The sequence below is a fragment of the Alosa pseudoharengus genome, unplaced genomic scaffold (assembly GCF_046254945.1).
Source record: "Alosa pseudoharengus isolate Yale_2024_CS ecotype anadromous, Long Island Sound unplaced genomic scaffold, YU_APseudo_1.1 YU_APseudo_1.1_scf_18, whole genome shotgun sequence".
NCBI classification, from domain to species: Eukaryota; Metazoa; Chordata; class Actinopteri; order Clupeiformes; family Clupeidae; genus Alosa; species Alosa pseudoharengus.
This window is the reverse complement of record NW_027468650.1, coordinates 36,415,742-36,432,300: the sequence shown is the minus strand read 5'-3', so window position 1 is coordinate 36,432,300 and position 16,559 is coordinate 36,415,742. Positions and strand designations below refer to the sequence as shown.

The 16,559-nt window shown below is 41.0% G+C and overlaps 1 protein-coding gene and 1 long non-coding RNA gene across 4 annotated transcripts in view; both read left to right on the top strand.

Annotated features, from left to right (window-relative positions):
• Window positions 1–9,863, top strand: part of sugct (succinyl-CoA:glutarate-CoA transferase) — a 146,611-nt gene extending 136,748 nt beyond the window's left edge. For 2 of the 3 annotated variants that reach the window (XM_076291095.1, XM_076291093.1), the window contains 2 exons: window positions 1,688–1,751; window positions 9,358–9,863. In XM_076291095.1, the coding sequence (XP_076147210.1) occupies window positions 1,688–1,751; window positions 9,358–9,524 (231 nt within the window). In that variant the 3' untranslated portion in view covers window positions 9,525–9,863. The remainder of the gene's footprint in view (window positions 1–1,687; window positions 1,752–9,357) is intronic. The other variant, XM_076291094.1, reaches the window with a different exon arrangement.
• A 4,057-nt stretch (window positions 9,864–13,920) lies between these two features.
• LOC143131788 (uncharacterized) lies at window positions 13,921–15,831 on the top strand. Its single transcript, XR_012988215.1, has 3 exons — window positions 13,921–14,063; window positions 15,268–15,325; window positions 15,476–15,831. It is a non-coding gene; the product is annotated as an uncharacterized LOC143131788 (long non-coding RNA).
• The last annotated feature ends 728 nt before the right edge of the window (window positions 15,832–16,559 follow it).

Sequence of the window (16,559 nt, the reverse complement as noted above, 5' to 3'; positions counted from 1 at the left end):
GACAGCAGGTTGGTGTGAGGTGGCTTGCTTTGAAGCTACTAGAGCCAGATCGATGTGCCAGCCACCACCAAGTGTGGGCAGTGGTCCCAAATGACGAGATCTGACCTCACCGGGACAGTAGAGGATTCTGTCCAGGGGTCTACCGCAAAGTAGTAGTACTGGGTAGAGATAGTCTGGCTTTCACCAGACCAAGCCCAATCTTTTAAGATTGAACATTGGTCTGGGGAGTCCGCTTTGTATTTTCTACTGCACAAGAGGCGTGATCAACGGGCATAGTTCAAATGACTCTGTACGCAATTGGATAGTCATTCACCAATCTGACCAACGAATCGGGTGACGTTTGCAGAGCAACGCGAAAACTCCAGGCTCTCCCGCTATCGTTATTGTTTTAATAGCACGCCAGGTGGATAAGCCAGTTTATGATTGGCCCCCGCAAAAGTGTAACAGAAGCAGCCTGAGTTTCCAGCCTGAGCTGCGGGGCGGAATAGAAACTGCCATCAGATCAGGTTGGGTTCACCCAGCCTAGGGCAAAGATGGTTATATCCAGGTTTGTGACTGTGGTGACAGCTAGCTGACCAGCCAGCATTCCCACTGGGAAAGGCAAAAGTTTGTGGAGTTACCCCAGGGATGAGCTGCCGGTGGTGGTGGAGCACAGACAACAAAACAAATAAAAAAGAAAATATATTTAAAAAGGGGGAAAAGTGATGGTAAAATTAGTCCAAATTCCAAACCAGCTGAAAATGTCCAAGGGCAATGATGACCCGTGAAAACTGCGCACAGAGCTGTGTCTTCACAACCGATGCAATGCCAACAAAGTTCTTTAGCAACTGACCAACCCGGTGAATTCACTGGCAGTCTGGAGATAACGTTAACGTTAGAAGCTAGGCCTTGTAGACTGCAGTCTGGAGATGACTGGAAGCACAGTCCAAAGTACTGGGCGATCGTGTAGATCCGCAATTCGGTGGACTTAACAGTGACCGTTTGTTGCTCCGTGAGATTGCAGCTCTTCACCGTTAATGTTAGTCTGCAGTTGGCAAGGCAGCTCGCAGGTCAGCAACAGCTCGGCGGCCACGGCAGATCTTTCGCAGAGTAGCTAGCCTAGGTCCAGCTGTCCCGAGAGATCCCCTCGACCAGACAGTGAAGTGCTGCACCGCTCACGGATAGATGGAAGGATGTCCGATGCCCAGCTAGGGCAAAAGCTAGCCTTAGCAAGCTCCCAATGGACAAATGTCAACGACATCAGCTGACTTAGAAGCAGTAAAACGGACTTAGAATAACACGAAAACTATCAAAAATAGCGTAAATAAATAGGGAAAAAATTTAACTAGACAAACCAATTCAAAAAATAAACATGACATTACATAAAATTACGAACATTACATAAAAACAAAAACATGATGCCGGACGGAGCGGCGTGTCTCGCCAGCGTCCCCGTAACCTAGCAACAAATACAAATAACTTATAAAGGCTCTCACCAGAGTGAATAGAATTGGGTAGGTAATTCTCATTTTCACCTTGCTGTGAAGAAAAGACAGTCTCTGTTTATTAGACATCCAAAGTGTTTGAGAGGGAAAATAAATCTCAATGAAGGAAAAATAGTAGGGAATGACCTACAAAAGCAAAAAAAAGTTTGTTATGCTGAAAGTCAATGTTATCAGAAGTAATGCATTCTTCTGCCTTCTGTCAGGTCAGTCACAATGGACTCATACTGGAGATGGAGCACCCTACATCAGGCACGATTACTGTACCAGGTTAGTCAAAATCACATTAATGTCTTAGGTTGTTTTATTATTTATTATAGCTCTGTCAAAAATAGGCTATATTCAGTGGTTAAAGTGGAATTTGGCAGGTGGGGGAACCCTAAAATCCAGTGTCGGTGCAACGGGGGAAAATGACTCACCGTTGGACAACATATTGAGTATTACATATTGAGTGGTGTAGCAATACTTTTTGGACAATAATTGATAGCTTCTTGGTCACCTCTGTACATGCGAAAAATTAACTCACTATTTATTTTAAAGATGCCCTGCCACACGTATTTCATTACTTTGTGGTAATGTCTGAAGTTCTACCATGGACTGTAACATTTTTTGTGGAAAACATTTTTATATTATTGATTTAATGGACATTATTAAGTGTGCTTGCTGAAAGCAGCATACTTATTGTTCTTCTTAAGTTTTCTTATTCCTGTGAGCCTGATTTTTGGCCAGCTCCTGCTCCTAGATCTTTTGAGATATCGCCACCGATCCAACTCTGGAACGTCCGGCTGGAACCGGTGTAGTGTGGAAATTGAAAATGACGTCACTGACCCTTGTCATTCTTCCGGGCTACCAGGCTCATATCACTTTTAATTGCAAACTGTCTAGCTAGCATCATGCCATTATATGCTTCTATTTCCAAAAGCTGTTTATACCAACTTCATGTTTATTATTAACATTGTGCTAAACGTGGCACAAACTATGTTAGAGTTTGTGTTTTCACCCACTGTGTTCCCACTGCCTGTAGGAAGAATATCCCACTTGCAAGTTCGGTGTATCCTACCCGCCGACGTTCAGTCTCACAAAGTCTCAGACATCGCGAGAAGCAGGATCAGTTTACATCCTGCATCCCCAGCACGGAGGCAGGCTAACGAAACGCTAGCGATTGTTGCAAACGTGTGTATAATGGCAGAGTCGGCGAATAACCATCGAAAACCCTTGACGGAAGATGCAAAGAAAAGGAAAAGAGCTTCAGACCGAGCGAGGGCTCGCACACGTATCGACACGTACGGTAGGGGGGGCTTCGTAGAGAAAAAGCATCAGGCTTGCCTGATCCCTTTAAGCTGCATCAAATTCGTATTTTAAAACAAAATTATTTTGTCATTATTAATTTTTTTTTAAATGGGGGGGGGGGGGGGGGCACCACAAAGCAGTTCTGCTTTGGGCACCAAAATGGCCAGTAGCGGTATTGACAAGTACTAATGTAAGGAAGGTGCAAATATTATGTAATTTATAATGGGAAATTAATGGAAATGTTATTTCTTGTTTATTCTTATTTCAAACCACACACATCCATTCGTAATCACACGTACACATTTATACCTAAATACTGTAGGTTGCATACCAAATAGTGTGACCTGACCTCCCAATATGCCTACCTCAAGTAAACTTCCAGATTGGTTTTCATTTACTCTTTGTGTTCTGATCGACACCCATCATACATCATTGAAGGAATCTGCTTGTACACGAGACCGTATGGAACAGTTATTCCAGTAAACCATGCTTTACTAAAACCTAGCATAGTATAGCCTACACACATTTGCACTTGTCTATTATTTGAACTCATTGGCAAAGTGAAACTAACTTCACCGTGGTGTCAGTCAACGACAAAACAGTAAATGCAGTTAATTACTTTCACTATTGACTCACAATGGGTTACCATCGAAAACATAGCATTAGAAAAAGCAACACTTACCCCAATAATGTTCGAAACGTTTATCCTGCAGAGGAGTTGCTTACATCTCGGTACAGTGCGTCTTCAGCTGTGCTTCATATTTGCCTCTCCGTCTTTGCCAATGTGCAAATGATGGTGAATAACTCATTGTGAGATGTATTTCATAATATCTTTATTCTATTGTTTCCCATTGTAATTGTGTAATTTGTAATGTTTAGCATGGATGTGCGCCGGTGTGCGTTTGTGGATGAGAGAAGCATGGTGCTTTATGCACCCGCCCGTATCACTGTTGATAATGCGCTCTGAAAATAACATAACTTCTAACCAGGTTTCTCTTGGTCAGTGGCGTAATGCGTTTTAGGACGTGTACAATAGCGTTTTTTAGACAACGCGGCAGATCCCTCCTCAGGTCGTTAGTTGCCACACCCCTTGGCGTGTTGCTCAAAAAAGTGAAAATAAGCAAATAATGCAAAATAAGAATTTAAACTTTGCACTTTGAACTTTGCAAGAAAAGAACCCGCTTTCCGCCATGCGCCAGGGCAAAAATTCAGGGATTTAAAGCTGAATGTTTTTTAAAGTTGATGGCTGTCCACAGCATGGGGGTATTTCTTCATAGCTGTTTCTGAGGGTAGACAGATACAGTAGACACTTTTAAGTTTAGCTATTTGATATGATACTGGAATGTTGCACAAAATAAAACAAAAGACACCATGCTGTCCTCAAAAGTTTGTAACACACACAGCTATTCACATTGTTATAGGCCTACTACATTACCACTAACATTATCAGAGCAAATGGTATGAAATGTAGTCATCAACTCACTGATGTAAAATGTTACGTTTAACATGTCTTGAACAGGACAGAATGGTGAAGCAGTGGTAAATATTATGAGAAACTACAATTAATCTGACTCCTTAAATTAAGAAATTGACCTTGAATAATTACCAAAGTAGTAGCAGAGTAGTGGCATGGCATACGAGAAGAGATATAGAAATGGTGGTGCATTAAACAATTTATTAACCATTAAACCATAAATTTAACAAATTATAAAACAAATTAGAGGTTAAATACAGCAGATAAAACTGATGTATTTAACATCACATACATCAAGAGAGAGAGAGAGAAAGTCCTCCAGAAGAAGTGAGCAGGCAGGGCAGAGCCTAGCCAGTCAAAGACTGGAGTGGAGTGAGAAGAATCTGTGTTCTTCACCTTATATCTAAGTAAGGGATAATGTATAGAACGACGGTCATTATCGGGAAATAGGTCCCGACGGGGCGAACCAGACCCCGACGCGCAGCGGAGACTTGCGGTAAGACTTGTATTGTCAGTATGTGTTTTGGGTAACCAAAGGAGTCTCCCATCTACTTTTAGTTACAGCTTCACAAGACCTGGCTCTAGGCCTCAGTTGTGTTTCAAAGGTAAAAATGTGACCTAGAAAGCTGAAATGTGTTTAGTTCCAGAGATGTTTTGGAAAGTTACCTATTTCAACCTGTGCCCCTATATTTGCCTGTTTATGTGTGTGTCACTTGATATTAATTTCTATACAAACCAGCTGATTCCTAAAGAAATGCAAGCACGGCTGTGTACAAAACCGCTTGAAGCTCCAGTGGAATTTTGATTTTGGAATTTTCGGTCTAACCATTGATGTACCGAGTGAGTGGGTGGAAATAGGGCACCCATCAGCCCAGCACCAAACTCCGAGCAAACAAAAACGGATATTTTAGGCAGTACAAGCTCCCGTTAAGTATCAAACCAGATTTTGTTCAAATCTACACACTTATGGCTATTGAAAAAGGTTCATCAATCAAACATTGTTTTGAAGTATAAAAAGCATCTTTGTTTTCTAATTGTCAAATGAAAGGGGCTGAAATTGGTAGTTTTATGCTACATTACTGGCTGAAAGAAAAAAACAACATTCTAGGCTCTGTAACTCTTTGCCAGTACAATTCTACAGGGTATCAGCTGTCAAAAAGGTCAAGCATTTCCTGATGAGCCAAAGTATGTGGGAACAGTGCTCTTCTAAGTAGATGATGTGCCAGGTCAGGCAAAAAATAAAATGAGGGGTAGTATTATTTACTATGTTAAGTTAATTAGTTCAGTTGAAAACTTTGTGTAGGAGTGTAAACAATCCTTAGCTTGTAGATGGTAGCCTCGGTGATATTTTAAATCCATATAAAATGAGGGGTAGTATTATTTACTATGTTAAGTTAACTAGTTCAGTTGAAAACTTTGCTACTGTGTAGGAGTGTAAATAATCCTTAGCTCGTAGATGGTAGCTTTGGTGATATTTTATATCCATATAGACTGAGCCAACCAGGAGGGTTTTTTTTTTTATATAAAGTAAAATGCGGCATTCAGCCAACCGGGAGGGGTTTTTTTGTAGTTGTTTTTTTTTTTTTTTTTTTTAAAGTAAAAGCATGATTGCAGGAGGTAGCCTACAGGGCAGTATCTGTTGCAGCTTGATGACAAGAAAGGGTGCATCGAAGGGTCAAAATTGTAGCAGAGAGTAACAGGAGGTTAGCTGGAGAGAGAGAGTTAGGGTAGGACTGAAAAAAGACAGTGGGTCAAACAAAAAGCAAACATTAAATGACGCAATGGAGCAAAATCTAGTGTGCTGATTTTATACTTTTTCATGTGTCTCACTTATATATCTGTCCAGCACCTAGGATTAATTTCAGTCTCAATTTCTCAATAGTTTCCATAACATTCACCAGAAGTCACTATTTAAAACAATGGTTCGGAGTGAATTTCACCCTAGGGTCATTTGCACGATGACCGTGAGCCAAACACACCCACAGAAGCTTTTTTCCCTTGGTCGAGTTTGCACTACGGTCGTTGCTTTTACCTTACCATTACCTTACGCATGCCAGTTATGTATCCACCAGCTGCCTGCCTGCAGCCTACTTCCAAAACGCCAAAGCTGCTTGCTGTCAGATTTGGTTCCGAGGGAACAAGTTCAGTGTATCAGCAACACTCAATAACAGTTTATGTGATGTGTTAATCAATTAAATTCCCAACAAAACAGCTAGTTCTGGAGTAGGCCATTCATCTAGCCCGCTTGCTTACGACGAGACTCAGGCTGCGCAGTTGGCACCCGCTTCCTTATTTGGGTTTTGGGTTGCCAGGTTTTAGCCTATGACAAAACGGTTGAAATTGAAACTAAGTGATCGTGTATGTGTAGGGTGTATTTTAGGGGTGTAAAGATTAACCGATACGTATCGGTATCCGTTTTTAACGTGTAAGATACGGCTACATCGATATGTGAAGCCCCGTATCGGAATAAAACTAAAATGAACCGGTCGTTATATCGATTTACTTGTTACAAATCGGTTCATAACCTTTTCTGCTCGCTCAGACTCTGATTTACGTTGCAAGCAGCGCGTTCATCCCACTTCCTGTTTTGAAACTACACGTGGCACGGATTTGTGGGTAATGAAGTTCGTTTTGGGCTATACTCATTGCCCAAAGTAGACAAAGGACTTCATTACCCATACATCTACTGCAACTTAAGCACGTGACAACTCGCACTCTGTCGTTGTTTGACAGATTTGACTCTTTTGTTTGTCAAAATCCAGCGCGAAATTAAACACTTACTATAGCATTCCTAAACGGCAACGATAGTCTGTAGAGTAGCCTTAGGCCTATGTTGTTCTAGCTATGAGAAAAGGCCAAGATTATCTTAAGCACCGTTTTATTTTATTTCGGTATTGTCTTACCTCAACAATAGGCTACAGCTCCTTGAAAACAATCAGATATAACTCTATAAAATCTATAAAGTCTATAAAAATGTATTTTTATGTTGTATCTGGCTGCTTTGTTTGGCTGAAATGTAGACTATTCTTTTTTCATTTCAATACAATATATGATACAAACCTCAGTTTAGATAATCATATTCACACATTTGTTTTTGCCTAATTGACATGACCATGATAATTTATAATATAAAATTAATTTGCACCTTAAGCAAATGATAAAAAATCTTTCAGAATACTTTCCATTCTTCAACTGCATCGAACTGCATCGAATCGCATCGCATCGAATCGTACTGAATCGTTTTTTATGAACATGTATCTTTTCTTGTATCGAATCGTGCCCATGTATCTAGATGTGAATCGTATCGTCTTTTACATGAGAGATTCACACCCCTAGTGTATTTCATACACAATCTGGCAACCTGAATGCATCAATGATTTTAAAATGAAGTTTGATGGCCATGCAAATTACGGGAGTTTTCCGGGAGAAATAACAAAACGGGAGGGTGCTGGGAGATGACCTTGAAATACGGGAGAAACCCGGGAAAAACGGGAGTGTTGACAGGTATGACAAAAAGGGTCTGTACTCATAAAACGAGGCATTGGAAAGTTTAGTAGCCTACACCAAGAGTTTATTTAAACTAGATGTACAGAGCGGTACAAAATATGACCGCCGCCCAGTCCAGCACATTTTTTCCACAAAAATAAATCACGTTGAAAGGCCTATATGATTCTAACTGTCTGACTAAATTGCATTAGCCACACTCAATTCTCACTGGTATCTGCTAGACAACAAGTACCCAAACATTATTAGTTCATAGATTCCACATGTAAAATTCATTTTATACAACCCCACCCCCATCTTGCCTGTTCATAATTCTGAGAAATTCTTGAATTGTGTGCATGTGTGCGTGTACACGTTTATGTTTATGTGTGTGTGTGTGTGTGTGTGTGCGTGCTTGTGTTTGCCTGCGTATGTGTGTTTGTGCATGTGCATGCATGCATACATATGTCTACTGTGTGAGTATGTGTCATACGTATGATTACTGTGAATGTATGTGTGTGCGTGTGTATCTGTTTATGCACATGTGTGCACATGGAATGGGTTAACATGACCCCTGGAGGCAAACATTGGTCATCCTAGGCCCTACGGTTCTCAAGATATTCACAGAAAACTGTGTCTGCCCTACCCTCCTTTCGGGGGGTCCAGTACAGCGGGGGGGCTACAGATCAAAACGAAAAACGATGGTTCCATGCTATCCATGTGGGGTTACATGCCCACCAAGTTTCGTGTACCCCGGTCTTTCAGTGTCCCGGGAATCCTTGTTGGTGCACGGTCACTAAATGTACACATAAATTATTTTATTGTAAGGCCCACCATGAACGAAAGTTCACAAAACTTGGCATGCATTCGGAGGGTGTCATAATGATCCTACACTTTCAATTTCGTGCAGTTTTGACCATGTCAGCCAGAGATATTGTGATGAAAACAGCTCATTTTTACTTTTTTGTGTTTAACTAGGTGGCGCTATACATGAAATGAGTGGTTACGGAATGGCTTGATATGGCCCCTTGAGATCAACATACAAAAAAAAAAATGGTCCTCCTTTCTCGAGATATTCACAGAAAACTGTGTCTGCCCTACCCTCCTTTCGGGGGGTGCAGTCCAGCGGGGGGGCTACAGATCAAAACGAAAAACGATGGTTCCATGCTATCCATATGGGGTTACATGCCCACCAAGTTTCGTCTACCCCGGTCTTTCAGTGTCCCGGGAATCATTGACAGAAATTTGGACATGCGAAAAATAAAAATAAAAAAAAAAAAAATAAATCTGACTAAACCTATATGACCGCCGCTTCGCTGCGCGGCGGTCATAATAACACTTGTCTGATAGTGGTAGCAGCAGAGTGTAAAAGCTATGTCGACGTCACTTCCGTGATTTGGGAAAAGCCTGTAAAAGTCCTTATTTTCCCCTCATACCCCTAGCATCTCTGGGTGAGCAACGTTATGCTTCATATTCAGTTTTAACCACCTTTCAATGTTGTAATGGTGACTGCCAGATGGTGTGTGGGAGAAGTTTTGTTAGAATCTCTGTTCTAGGATTCTTCAAATAGGTGAAAGTTGTGGACAGGTTTCATTGAAAGAAAATTATTGCTTATCCTTTCTTTCATAGGTCCAGCTGTTCGCTTCAGCAACTTTGAATTTGACAGACCGGCACCACCTCCTGTTATTGGCCAACATACTGTGCAGATTCTTAAAGACACTCTTGGCTACAGTGATGATGTCATACATGAGCTTTTGGACTTGAAGACGATTGATCAGCATGAGTTTCAACTATAGTCTCTTGCGACAAGACGCCCCCAAGAAACCATGAATTCCTGTCTTGAGAAATGTCACTGCAACATGAAATTAATTTAGTTAATTATATGACATGTAGTGATACAATCATCCCAGGAGTAGGAATTGAGATATTTTTGTTCTGTGTTGCTATGTTGTTTTAAATAATATTCAGGTTAATTGCACCACATCTTAACTGTGTGATTGCATAAAATGGAAATTATTGGAATATACATGTCACATGTGAGAAATGTACATTTATTTTCTTACAGTTGTTGCTATCACTGTTGCTTTCTTTGTAACTGCACTACAACTGCAAATACAATAAACTAAACTACTGAGCTTGGTGTTCAGTTGAATAACTGTTGCCAAACTAGATGTACCGCAAAGTGGTACAAAATATGACTGCCACTCAGTCCTACACATTCTCTGCAAAAACAAATCACGCTTGTCAATTTGTCTCCATCTCCTACTCCATTCCCTACTCTTCCTACTTCTGTTTTTGTAAATTAGTGTGTGTGGGTTTGCTTTTGTGTGCTTCTCTGTGTGTGTTTTCGCTTGTGAGTGTGTGTATGGGGGTAATGGGGTGCGTGTGTCTGCTTGCCTGCATGTGTGTGTGTTTTATGTGTCCGTGTGTGTGTGTGTGTGTGTGTATGTTCACTTGTGAGTGTCTCTGTAGGGGTAATGGGGTGTGTGTGCATGTATGTGTGTTTATGTATGTGTGTGTGCGTGCATGGGTGTGAGTGTGTTTGTGCATGCATGTGTGTTTGTGTTTATGTGTGCGTGCGTTTGCTTGTGTGCGTGCCTGCGTGTGTGTGCTTGCTTGTGAGTCTATGCGTGCATGCCTGTGTGTGTGCGTGTGTGCATGCGTATGCCTGCATGTCTACTGTGTGTTTATGTGTGTGGTTGTGTCTTTATGTTTGTGTGTGTATGTGTTTATGTATGTGTGTGTTTATGTGTGTGTATGTGTGAGCATGTGTGCGAGTGTTTATGTGTGTCAATTTCAATTTAATTCCACTTATAGATCATCAAAACATTACACATGTCTCATGGCGCTTTACAGAGTGCTAAACATTCAGAGAGAGCCCATGAGTAACAGGGGCGAAGAACAACTCCCTAGAATTGGAGATACACATAGGAAGAAACCTCGAGCAGATCCACTACTCAAGGGCCTGACCCATCTGCCTAGGGTCAAATACAGGACAGTAAGGTTGGTATACATGACAGATGTATGATAGTCAGGTGTTGAGAATAGGACATGGTGTTTAAAGCCACCTGAGGTGAAAGTTACAAGAGGTGGGATGTTTACATATCCGGTATGATAATGCATTAATCCTAATTTAGTGACAGAAAGTTCAAATAGTCCAGCGTTGGAATTGTCAAGGGGCATGTAGTGGGTCGGCAGACGGGCCAGGAATCCGGGCAGAGTTATCATAGGCAGGTGATGGGTCGCTAGGCTGTACGGGCCAGGAATCCAGGTAGGGGGACAGTAATAGGGCAGTCAAAAGGATGGGACTTTAGGTGAGATGGGTGAGAGGAGGGCCAAGCACACGGATGGCTGATGACTGGTGATGATAAACCTCACAAGTGAGATAAGGAGGAAGAAAGAGAGATGTAGAGTGGGTTAGTATTACTGAAAATCAAAATGGTTAATGTCAATAAGTAATCAGTGGTACTATATATTGTTACAGTATACCATAGTGAGAATAGGCAAGAGAGGGAGAGTTGAGAGAGAGAAAAGGGGAGAGGGGGGGGTTGTACAGCGTGGCACATTAAAAGTCCATGACAGCACTATGCTATAGCAGCATAACTAAGGCATGGTGAGGGGTAGTCGACGCCAGCGCAGATATGGTCAGTGACCACCATCGCACGCGTGACTCAGCAGGGTGGTTCATTCCAAAAATCCCTGAGGTGGGTGAAGTTCCACACCGCACCATACCTAACTATGGGAGGCAGTAAAGAGGTAAAGAGTAAGTCTAGACTTAAAAATAGGGAGGGTGTCTGCTAGTCGAATTGAGGAAGAGAGATTATTCTCGCGATAGCTGAAAGCTCTGCCTCCTACTGTAGTTTTTGAGATTCTTGGAATTACAAGAAGGCCAGTATTCTGTGGTCGTAGCGGTCTGGGTGGATTATATGGGACTAGGAGATCTTTAATATATTCTGGTGCCTGGAATTACAAACAAATCAAGAGACAGGTGAATATAAATGCTGCTCGACAATAGTCCAGACGTCTGTGCAAATGTATGGATGACTATGGTCAAATTGGAAAGAAACGGACAGATTCGAACGAAGGCTCTGGGATTATTCACGTCAAGTTAAAACTGAGGATGCAGTCGGTAAGCTCCAATATCCAAAGTGGGTGATTATAACGGGGTTTTCACTATTTAACAATGTAGCCTCATGGATAAGATAATGTCGAAAAATATGCCACCGTGTGACATTGTAATGGGGGAAAACATGAAGCTGTATCAGCATATTAAGCACCAAATTTGATACTGGCCCAAAGTCAGTAAACAACATCATGCCAACGGCTGTTCTGCCATGAGACCAACGTGTGCTTGCTATCTGGTTAGCCTCTCCATCCACTTCTGCTGTGTTATCCCAATGAAGCTAACTAGCCAGAACTAGGCGACTGGAAGATTGAACACAAGGCGGAAGAAAAAACATTTCTAAAATGGCCGTAGTGGAATAAGGTGAATAGGCATATTGACTGTTTTCAAATCTTCAACAGCCCAGCCCATGCCTGAATTCAGGCACAGTGCCTGAACAAAATATAAGCCCTTTAAGTCCAGACCTAGTTTAAAAAAAATATGAAGCCAAATTAGCGAAGTTATGTACCAACAATATTTGTCAGTGTGTATACAGCAATAATCTACTAACTGTCAACATTTCAGACCCTATTTTACCTTCTTTAAAAAAAAAACGTGACTTTACCCTTTGACATTATTCACGGTAGCATGGTTTGTTTATTAACCTGGTTACCGTGGACACTTAATACTTACTGCCAGCTCTTCATGTGAGTAGGAGCACAACACAAGTTACCCTAACATAAAGGTAATCACCAAGCAGTTTAAATTTTTTTAAGCCAGTCAAGCCATTTTGCCAAATTGGCATTTTGATCAGTTAGAGCTGAAGCACCCAAACTGGTGACAAGTGCCTGTTCAGACGTCCATGGGGCCCTAAGCAAAATTCTGCTAAAGGGCCTTCCTACCTGAATTCTGAGTGCCAAAATGTAACCATTTTTAAATCTGACACCTCAGTGCTCCCAATACAATAATCCCGCCCCATTTTGGATGTCTACGGAAGTTACCAAATATAGTGTTTTTCCCCATAAAGGACTAGGAGAAAGAAAAATAGTTGTGCGTGAATCACCCTTCACACTATAAATTCCCAGTTTTAGGGTCCGGTCTGCTTGCTTTTGATGCTTGCTGTAGGCTACATATCCCATTACAAAATATAACTGCAGTTTTTTCAAAGTACAGTTCAGTTATACTACAGTAGGCTACAGTACAGTAGCCTAGTATTTTCACGTCGAAAATACTGCATTTCAGCAGTAAAGTATGCAGTACAATGCAGTTTGTACTCAAAAAGAGCAAAAAACAGAAATCAGATTTCGGCCACTTTTGCTTGCAGTCTGAACGTAGCCTTTAACTCACCAAACCGAACGCCTAGGTTTTCGACGACCATAGGGAGTAGTCAGGTAGAACCCCAGGATAGGTGTGACATAAGGTACGAATGCAATTTTTTTAGGTAAGGTCACACTGCTGAAATGGTAGGCTGAGCAACAAATTGTCTCAACAATTAATCAAGTAGACAAAGTTACAAGGAACAAAGTAGTACTTTCTCACAGATTCTGAAAGCAATTATATACAGAATATGTTGCCAGGCTGGCCTTGTACACATCACAAACACAACATCATGTCTCCTCCAAAAAACATTCACTTAATCAGAAATTTCTCCCTCGCTATCATCAGTATCCTCAACTGAAAGTTGTAGACCTGTTTTGGCACAGGCACAGGAATTCCATCCTCTATTTTCCAGCCAAACAGGGATACATTCAAGGGCGTAGGTTTGGTCTGAGCTGAGCAAATATTGAGAAATTGAATAAGGACCAGAATTAATAACGAGGCCTTAAAAGAGGTCAACAAAAAAGTAACTGAAGGCTTAAGTACATAGACGTGTAACACAAGGTTAACTGAACAAAACTGACCTCCCGCAAAGACACAGAAGGGAACACATACAATAGCTTGGCAAAACCAAATAACATAGAAGGGGTAAACGAACTAACACTTGACAATACAATAACTGACTAAAGACAAAATCCCCCCTGGCACATGGTGAGACATGGTATGGCCCAACGAGCTGGCTCCCGGATATAGGCCTCCTCAGAGTTGCGACACTCCCATAGACTTCCATAGGAAACAATGGCGGCGCTTTTTCCACGCTACTTCCGCTTTATGCTGAGCTCAACAGTTCCAAACTTTGACATTCACGGCTGTAGCCCCATTCACTTCCATTGCTTTCTGCCTGATATTGTCAGTGGTAAGTAGACGAATGTAGACGTTTTTTTAATTGTCATATGCATTTCCTATACCAACTGCAGTAGTAGATACTGGTATTGTTCTTTGAGGATTTTGTGCTGCTTGTTTAACTGATATTTATAGCTTAAATGTTGACCGAAATTTTAAAGCCAAAAGTTAGCCTGCAAACCTTGATGTGGAGAGAGACTAGCTTAAAGATAATGTTCCTACGTCAATAATGAATTTCAGACAAAATACATTTGGTTAGCCTATTGTAGTAGGGCAACTTTAGATGATAGGTTGGTTGTCAACAGATTTTTATTATGTTTATAATGCTATATTTTTCAAACCTGATTGCGTTAGCTTACTAGCTTACGTTAGCTAGTCAGCTCATTCACATACATAGTGATAACGTTAGACATGCTATGAGGGGGAACTCGAAAGCTGTTCTCATATTAAATGCTACATTGATAAAATACATTCCATACAGCATGGTAACGCTATATTCAGATGTGCTGGTTATCAATGGGTTTGTGATTAACGCTCTTCAGGTGAAAAATGGAGGAAATTAATGTGATTATTGTCTTTAAACCTGATATAGACTAGCTTGCTAGATGGCGAGTTTTATGGCGTTATGAACTGAACCGTGGGCTGAACATGACATGATATATATAGGCTAGTGTCCACGACTCGTGGGGATTTCAATTATGAATTTCAGGGGAAGTAGTAGGAGCAAAACCTAGACTATTATAAGTTATTGTTGTTGTTACCGGTGCGTGGCTCTTGTGTCCCTTGCCAGCCCAGTCCTGTGCCACTACTGTTCACTGTTCCAAACGGGACAGTGGCACAAGCAGTAGGCGAGTGTGGCACGAGCGTGGTCGTGGGACAGTAGGTATAGCGTCTGTATAGTAGCCTAGGAGTTTTTGCTCCAACTGATGATCGGTTTCAGTTCATTTAGTTTTCAGTAATTGTACATTTCGTGTTGGTGTTCTTGGTGTAATTTTGATTGCTTTATCTGCCAAGTAATTTGTCAAATACATAGCGAAGTTTGCATGGAAGAGACTGACGTGACAAGAGGGCATTGCCTTTCATTAGGTCAGTGATCTTTGTAAGTAGGACAAATGTCTTTTTTTGGATAACTGAAAAGTGTAGTCAGGTTAATAGGGCATAGATCACTCTGAAAGTAATCCCCAACAAAATCATTCTTCATGTTGTTATTGTTATAGTTTTTGTGTGGACTTGTGGCACCCCCAACCAGCCTTGCAAATGGTTAGCTGTGTATGGGTATGTAAAACTCTTGCTGGCCTCTTGCTGGAGATGGCCTCTTGCTTAGGTTTCTGCTACTTTCTTAATGTGTTGTCCCAAGTATACACTGAGTGTTACTTGCTTTGTTCTCTCCCTCCATTCTCCACTGTGCCTGTTCTGCTTATCCAGGACCAAGGATGCAGAGGACAAAAAGGGTGTGCGATATATGACTGGAATGGTCAGATAAGATAATTTTTTATGTTTGAGGTCCACACGATGGGGCCCTTACACAAATGGAGTTGTGTTGATCCAGCATCTTCCACACCTCCCATAACACTCCCGACTCCAGCCAAATGTTGCATCCTCCTTACCATGTCCCTCTTATAGGTGTACAGAGTACAGGGCTACCCATCCCTTCCACATTGTGTCTTTTGTGTAGTTCACACAATTGTTGTTCAAACTTTGGAAACCGAAATCTTTTTATTTTTTGGAAACCTAAATGAGTGTTAGACCTTCTTTTTATGTTGCAGTGTCACCATACCTCCCTCCCAGTCTTTTTTGCATTTGCACACATTGAAAACTTAATAAAAATTCTATTGAAAACCTAAATAACTGAAATATAAGTTATAAGTATTTTATTGAAATAGTTGATTGCTTATTGAGTTACAAGTGTGTTATTGAAACAGTGGGTGTCTTATCTTGCAGTATGAATCAAATTTTTCACATTTAAAGTTGTTATTGATTCTTATTTAGCCTATGTGTTTTTGACATGTTTATGGCTTACTCTTAAAATGTTACCAAGGCTGTGTGGTGCCCACCTTTATGCTATTTCTCTAACTGAACAGATTTAATGCATTGATCAAACTTTTAAAATTTAAGTTGTTAGGCTACTGAATGCCATTTATATATTTGATAGACGTTTATTGCTAGTCTTACAATGATCAAAGTTGTGCAGATTTGGGGGGGGGGTGGGGGGGTGGGTGCACCTTCATCTTCATCTCACCAAACAAACTGAGAAGGACACTGGATCTAATGTTCACACACAAAAATGATACAAAATGCATAGCCTACGTTTTGCTAATGTAAGTTAAGGCGAGACACTACAGGTGAATAGGGTAAAAATGTTAACAAGCAGATATCACTATGAAACTTACCCAGTTGATTACTTACATTAATATGAGAAAAAAATGTATTACAAGTTTTCTGTAATTTAATGTTTACATATGCAAATGAGGCATTATCTAATTAAATATGCGCTAATTTGCATACATTT